This window comes from Prionailurus bengalensis, chromosome C1 (genome assembly GCF_016509475.1).
Source record: "Prionailurus bengalensis isolate Pbe53 chromosome C1, Fcat_Pben_1.1_paternal_pri, whole genome shotgun sequence".
Classification (NCBI taxonomy): Eukaryota; Metazoa; Chordata; class Mammalia; order Carnivora; family Felidae; genus Prionailurus; species Prionailurus bengalensis.
This window is the reverse complement of record NC_057345.1, coordinates 16,635,492-16,642,781: the sequence shown is the minus strand read 5'-3', so window position 1 is coordinate 16,642,781 and position 7,290 is coordinate 16,635,492. Positions and strand designations below refer to the sequence as shown.

The window sequence follows — 7,290 nt, the reverse complement described above, 5'->3', positions numbered from 1 at the left end:
AAATGTTCCTGCCTTATGTGTTCCTCCTCCAGAGAATGTCTTTCTTGCGCAAAAGAGCTTGAGGCAAGGGCAATGCCTGCCTGCAAGGGATTGTGCTCCAGTGTTAAGCACCATCCGCACATCTTGGGAGGGAGAATTTGGGGCCTGTAGGGGTGCTTCCTAGAAGAGCATGGGCTTTGGAGTTGGACAAGCCAGGGTTCCGACTCAGGTCCCCACAAACGTGACTTTATAGGCGAGTTGACTTCTGTAAGGCTCAGTCTCCCTATATCTAAAATGGGTGCATGAATCTTACCTCCCAAAATAGGTAAGACCAGAACAGAAAAAAACGTATGGACTGCATACACTAGGTGCATAGCGTAGGCTGCTCTTCACCAGGTGACGTCAAGGTTGAAAGGACGGAAAAAAGTGGGGGACACAGGCAAAGATGAGGCAGAATTTATTCTCATTGTGGGTACGTTCAAGACTCAGGATGAAGACCACAGAGAAGCAGATCCTGGGACCCCAAGGCTACCTCACGCTCGGGGCAGGGGCCACACTTTTGCAAGTGCCAGGCTCACTGTGTCCCCCTCGACGGTGAGGATCAGAGCCCAGGACCTGGGTGAGAGTGGGCTGGGGGTGGGAGGAAGACAGGGTCCTCCCCGGATCGTGTTCTGACCATGTTTCCGACTTCCATAGGAAGAAAGAACAGCTCGGCTATATAGTAATATAATATATAGTGGTGCAGAGAGCTGGCCGCGGCACCTAGGCGGGGCTGAGACTCCCCAAATTATTGCAGGAGGGAGGGGGGACTCAGTGCTGGTGTCTCTGCGGAACAGCTGTGCTGGCTAGGGGGAGGGCTGGGCTGGGGGTGGGGAGCTGGGTTTGCCCCTCCCTCTGGGGCCGGCAGGGGGCCCAAGGCATCCTGCCTGGTGGGGTTCCTTGGGCCCTGCCCGCCAAGCTTCCCCTGGGATGGTGCTTTCTCACCCTGGGTGCTTTTTATGTGCTTTGAAGACCATTTTTGCATTGTCAGGAGTGAGGAAAAAATATTCTGACATGGTAGAAAAAAGATATTTACATACCCTGGTGGGCCGTAAAGGGGAGGGTCAGTTTGGGGATGGGGGAGCTCCTGAAGCCCCCTCTCACCCACAGCTGTCAGTGTGAGATGGGGGGGTGGGGGGGTAGAGCGCTGGGCTGGGAGACAGGTGGCCTCAGCTCTGAAACTTGGTTGCTGTGTGACCTTGGACAAGGCACAACCCCCCTCTAGGCCTTGGTCTCCCCAGGTGCTACGAGGGGGTGGACAGGGGGCTGAAAAGCTGGGATCTTATGGCCCCTGATCCTAGGATGGGGACACAGGCCAGGGCCGGGCAGTGAGAGGTTGGCAGAGGGTCTTCCAAGTGAAGAGCCCTGGGCCAGGGAGGGGCATCAGAGCCCAGAGGGAAGTTCATGGCCCCTGGCCCCTGACCAGGCAGCCAAGCCCAGCTGAGGGCACCTGGCATACTCTGCAGTGATGCCTACACGGTAGGTGGCCAGAGGGGCTGGCCGGGAACCCTGTTTTCCTGTCGAAGCAGCGGTGGGAGCCAGGTGGAGGCTGCAGGCGGCCCCTCACCAGCTAGAGGGAGGGCGCAGACCTGAGATACAGCCGGGAGGGGGCTCACCCGGGCGGAGACAAGGGTGGGCCTCGTGCTGGTGCAGTTCCAAAGCGGTCCCTACTCCCTGCCTCCAGGTGTAGGGGGAGGTGGGCATGGGCCTCTCCCTCATCCCTGTGGGTGCTGGGGCCTGGGTCCATGCTCAGTGGGCAGTGTCACACGGGTCACAGGCCCGTGACACATGTCCTCATTCATGACGTGCCATCCATGGTCACGCACGTATGCCCCCTACCAAATTGGATAAGCACGCGCACCACAGGCACACGTCCGTGCTTGGATCCGATGGGTGGACACACACACATGATCACAGATGTTCACAAGGGCTCCCAGGACCTCATGAAAACAACCCCTACAGCATGTGATCACACACACACACACACACACACACACTCTCTCTCTCTCTCTCTCAGAGGCAAGCGGGTGATGTCTCTGTTAGGCTCAGTGTCACTGAGGCCTCAGCTGGGGACAGATGTCCCAGCCACGCTGGGCACCAAATGCCGCTTCCCAGGCAGCCTGACTCTGGCTAACACCAGGTCCTGTGGCGGAGCTCTTGGCCTCCCTGGCACCTGAGAGGAGGGACCAGAGGCTGGGAGCTGCCCGACCTCCGGCCAACCCTGCAAGTCCTCTGATGGCCGACATGACCCGGCGCAAGTCCTCTGGTGGCCGACACGACTTGGGGCCACTTTTAGTTGCTGCCCGGGCCCCACCAGCCTCAGGTCAGAGGTGCCGACGGGGCCCCTGGGTGCTGGTCAGCTGGGCCCTCATGGTCTGGATGCTGCCCAGGATCTTCTTCTGGTGGCCCATGAGGGTGATGCCCAGGGCACGCACGTCCCTGTGAAGGAAGGGCGGTGCTGACCGGGTTGGCCTGGGAGGCCAGGTCCCCCTTCCCTGGAGCTGCCAGCCTGCTTTTGGTCTCCTGCCCTCTCCCCCTGTCCCCACCCCCACGTGCACCACCACCCGACCCCTCCACTCACTGAGCGTTCATACGCAGCACCATGCCCAGGGAGGAGTAACCGCCGGCAGCAAAGTGGTCCCGGTAGCGACCCATGCGGATGGAGTCCAGCCAGTCCCCGACGGTGAGGCCCCCGCCGCCGCCCCCGCCCCCACGGAGGTCAAAGCAGCTCTGGGCAAAGGCAGGGGGCGGGCACCTGAGGCACAGGGGTCTTTGGTAAGTGGCCTGCCAGGGCCTCTGCCTCCCTCAGGGACCCTCGCACTAGCCGCCCTCGGCCTCCATCCAGGCTCAGCAGTAGGCAGAGGGTCTGAGAAGCTCACCCCCAGGCTGCAAAGAGAGGGCTGAGGAAGGCCCAGACAGGGCAGGAGTCAGAAGCCCAGGAAGCTCAGAGGTCGAGGGTCCAGGCAGGACAGCAGTCAGGGGCCCAGGCAGGACAGGGGTCAAGGGCCCAGGCAGAATAGCCGTCAGGGACCCAGGTAAGGCAGGGATCAGGGGTCCAGACTTGGGTCAGGAGCCTAAGCAGCGCAGGGGTTTGAGGCCCAGGTTGGGTGAGGTCCAGATGTCAGGGCTTACACTAAGTCTGAGCCTTATCTCAGGAAATACTGGGAGGGCAGCTGGGCTTGGGCAGAGCTGGGGTGGGCACCAGGCACCTGTTGACAGTGGCCGTGGCCCTGAGACTCTCAGGGCTCCGGATGAGGGCATCGAGGACACTGACAATCTGGGAAAAGCGAGGCCGCTGGGCCCTGTCCTTGTGCCAGCAATCGAGCATGAGCTGGTGCAGGGCGCGCGGGCAGCCCATGGGCGCAGGCAGGCGGTACCCCTCCTCCACGGAGCTGATGACCTGGGGTGGGGGCAAGCACAGTGCTGGGCTGGAGGCCGTCCCTCCCTCCAAGGCCCCCAGCGGCCCCTGCCCAGCCAGGGTCCCGCACTCACGTCACGGTTTGTCATGTTCCAGTAGGGCCTCTCCCCATAGGCCAGCACCTCCCACATGACCACACCGAAACTCCACACATCGCTGGCCGAGGAGAAGGTCCGGAAAGCGATGGCTTCGGGCGCCGTCCAGCGGATCGGGATCTTGCCTCCCTGCAAGGCACACAGGAGTGCTGAGGGCCTCTCCCCAACCCGCAGTGGGGAGCTAAGCACTGGGTCCAGGCTGGGAAACTGGCAGTCCAGGAGGGGAGACACGGCCTCCACCTCCCTAGAGCACCTGTTCTGGTCCAGGAGACCTGCACACACAGCTGTCGTGAAGACTGAGCAAAGGAAGCATGTGGCGGGCCTGGAACATAGTAGGTGCTCAGTAAGTATCAGTCAACAGGCTGATGCCTAAGCAAGAGACCAAGCCCACGGAATGTGGCTTGCTCATCACCCTAACTGCTCTTCCTTTCTTTCCTTCTTCGTGGGTTGGGTTTTTTGGGTTTGGGGTTTTGGTGTGTTTTTTGTTTTTGTTTTTTTGTTTTGTTTTGTTTGTTTTTGTCACAAAATCCTTTCTCTAAGTGAAACTTCATTAGGACGCTCAGTGGGTGAGACCTAAGGGAAGGTTCTCGCTGAGGCAGGGTGGGGGGCCTGGGTCCCTGCCCACTCAGCCTCCTGCCTTGAAGGCGGCCCCCAGGGTACCTCTAGAGAAACCCACAGCTCTTTGGAACACGTTCTGAAAATGCTAGTTTCTAGCCAATCTTTGCAGACAGCTCTGGAGTGGATTTGTGATTCAGGGAGACGCCACCCCTCCCCACATCTCCCGGAGAGTGAGTGACGAGGGGGAGACCAGCCCTGGTGTCTGCCCAGGCCACCCAGGGGTACAGAAAGGGTGGGAATGGCGGCTTGCATTTCCCGGAGGGGGAAACAGCTGCAGAGAAGAGGTAGGACGTGCCCCAGATTGAAGGCGACCCTGACACTTCCAACTTCACTTGACTACGTGTGAGGAGCCCCCACCCCCACCCCCTGCCACCTTGCCCCTCCCCGGGCCTCCTGGGAAGGGGTGTGGACTGCGCACGGTGGTGGTGTAGGCCGCGTCGGGGTCGTCCTCCAGCACCCGGGAGAGCCCGAAGTCAGACACCTTGCAGACCAGGTTGCTGTCAACCAGCACGTTGCGGGCGGCCAGGTCTCGGTGGATGTAGCCCAGGTCTGAGAGGTAGCGCATGCCGGCACCCACACCTCTGAGCATGCCCACCAGCTGCATGATGGTGAACTGCCCGTCGTGAGTCTGTAGGGGGACACGGCTGGGCTTCAGGAAGGCTCTGGGCAGTTTGCGAAGTATAGGTGGGGCTCTGATGACTTCCCACCCATTTTGCAGAAGGAGAAACAGAGGCCCAGAGAGGTTAAGCCCTGCGCCTGAACGCTCAGCAAATAAATGGTAGGGTGGGGGCTGGGAGTCTAGCGATTTCCACCGCACCCACCATGCCTTCCAGCTGGCTGGAGCCCTGGGTCCCCGCAGAGGCACCCCTCTGAGCCTGTGTGCAGGGCAGAGGACCCGTGTGGAAGAGGGACCTTCATGTGATGGGGCCCTGAAAGGTAATTTGGCTGACCCTTAAGACCCCTCCCCATGCCTCATTCCCCTTCCCCAGGTCCACTGGGTCCAAGTTCCTGAGGGTGTTTGGAGGCCTCACATGATCTCCCAACACCCAGACTGAACTTCCCTCCCCCCCAGCCCATGTGGAAGGACGGGTGGGGCACGCACCCTCAGGAAGGCGTCCAGGGAGCCGTTCTCCATGTACTCAGTCACGATCATTGCCAGGCGGCCTGGGGAGGGACAGAGGCAGGGGTGGCTCTTGGTGGGGGGATGAGACCTGCTGATCGGAGACCCCAGGAACATGCCCCCTCTGGGAGCTGCCAGGAGGTGGGTCAGCACTTGACAGCTTCAGAAAGTCTAGGGTTCCCCCTGGGGTCCCGGACTCTGGGCCCCCTCCCAACCAAGTCATCCAAGGACCTGAACCAGGGGGACGGGGCAGGGCAGGGGCAGAGCACGGCAGTCCAGGGATGGACCCAGACTCCTGGTCCTGGGCAGGAGGGGCCCTTCAGGGTGAGGCTGGCCTCGCCTGGCACCTACCACGGGTGACGACACCTTCAAGGCGGATGATATTGGGGTGGTCAAACTGACCCATGATGGATGCCTCGCTCAGAAAGTCCCGCCGCTGTCTCTCTGTGTAGCCGGCTTTGAGGGCCTTGATGGCCACGGGCACGTCCTGCTGCCCTGGCACCCGCAGCCGCCCGTAGCAGACTTCTCCCGACTCTCCTGTGGATCCCGAGCAGGGCAGGCAGGGGAGGGCTATGGGACCCTTCTCTCCACACCTGGTCCCTGGCACGCCCCCTGCCCCACATGTCTGCCGTACGGGCTCCTTGGTTGCCCTCTCCCTCTGCCCTGGGTGCTCCTCCCCCGGGCACCCCCCTGTGCTGTCCCCACCTTCACAAACCCCAAGGCTCACCAGAGCCGATAATTTTCTCGATGTGGATCCTGGAGGCTTCAATCTCTCTGGTGAAACCGCGGCCCGCCCGGCCTGGCTCCTCATAGTTATGGGGTTCTGCATAGAACTGGGGCTCTGGGATCTTCCCTGGGGGATGGTGCAGGGGCAGGAAGACAGGTGGGGGTGCTGAGGGACCAGGAAAGAAGGGCCATCAGGAGGGTGCAGGAGACTTTCTTTCGCAGCGTTCTATGGGCCTGGGAGAGGTCTGGGGTGGGGGCTGGAGGGTAAGGAGCATCCTTGGCTATCTCAGGATGTGGCGGCAAACAGTAGGTGCCTAATATGTGCTTACCGAGCGATAACAGGGTCTCTGTGGAGAAGCTATGGGGTCTCTAGAGGACACTGGGGTTTCCAGTGAGTTCTGAGTATATCTGCTGTTAGGTTTTCTGGGGTCACTGCTAGAGTCTTTAAGGTCTTTCTAAATCGTTCTGGGGTAGAAACGTAGCAAAAATGTTTTCATCACAAAGGCCAATTTTGATTCACAGTAGTTCTCTAGAAGACTGTGTTAAGGAGGATTCTGATGTTGCGTTCAGCTCAGTGAGAATCAGTACCATAAGTAATATTAACGTCTACCGTGGGCACAGAAGTGCGGTACGGAGGTAGGCTTTCTCCTAATTATCCTTGTTTTCTGGGGCCTCTGCAGGGTCCTGAGAAAGCTCTCGGTAGGACAGGTTCTTATCCAAGAGCATATGATGCCCCCCTGCCCCCCACCAGTGTGCAGAATTGTGCGTGAGCGCACAAACTTGTGCATTTCCCTGGGCGGAGGGTTTTTAGCCTTCTCAGCGGCGTCTGCAAACCCAATAAAGGGAAGCAACACCTGAGGCCTCAGGTCTCTATGACCTCGCTGTCTTTCCCTGGGGCTCTGCTCTTCCCTGTGGGCCCTTGCTCCTCCCACCCGTGCCCTCCCCGGGCTGGTGCTGGTTCCCACTGTGACCCCACGTCCCTGGGTCCCCCGCACTCACCCTGCCCGTTCTGATACTGCATCTTCTCGTCAGAGTCCTGGAAGGCCTTGCTGTAGCCACAGTGCCTGTGGAGGACGGCCCTAGCCTCAGCCCTGACCCCGTGCAGGGCCAGAACGCCTCCCTTCCAGCTCCTTCCCCTTCGGGGTCAGCCCCTGCAGAGGGAAGTCCCTGCCCTCCGGCTCTCGACCCGGCTGGACCGCGACATCTTTGACAATTACAACTTGCGAAGTCAAGCGCACTCGGCCCGCACAGCAGTCTATGCATTATCGGCCCCGTTTTACACGAAACCACCCTTG

The 7,290-nt window shown here is 60.3% G+C and overlaps 1 protein-coding gene across 1 annotated transcript in view; it reads right to left on the bottom strand.

Moving 5' to 3' along the window:
- Positions 1–419: 419 nt before the first annotated feature.
- The window catches only part of EPHA8 (EPH receptor A8), a 30,321-nt gene continuing 23,450 nt past the window's right edge, over positions 420–7,290 (bottom strand). The window contains exons 8-16 of the mRNA XM_043574049.1: positions 6,995–7,059; positions 5,997–6,161; positions 5,621–5,806; positions 5,252–5,313; positions 4,568–4,777; positions 3,511–3,660; positions 3,228–3,418; positions 2,600–2,773; positions 420–2,457 (exon numbers count right to left, since the gene is read on the bottom strand). Of these exons, the coding sequence (XP_043429984.1) occupies positions 2,343–2,457; positions 2,600–2,773; positions 3,228–3,418; positions 3,511–3,660; positions 4,568–4,777; positions 5,252–5,313; positions 5,621–5,806; positions 5,997–6,161; positions 6,995–7,059 (1,318 nt within the window). The 3' untranslated portion in view covers positions 420–2,342. The remainder of the gene's footprint in view (positions 2,458–2,599; positions 2,774–3,227; positions 3,419–3,510; positions 3,661–4,567; positions 4,778–5,251; positions 5,314–5,620; positions 5,807–5,996; positions 6,162–6,994; positions 7,060–7,290) is intronic.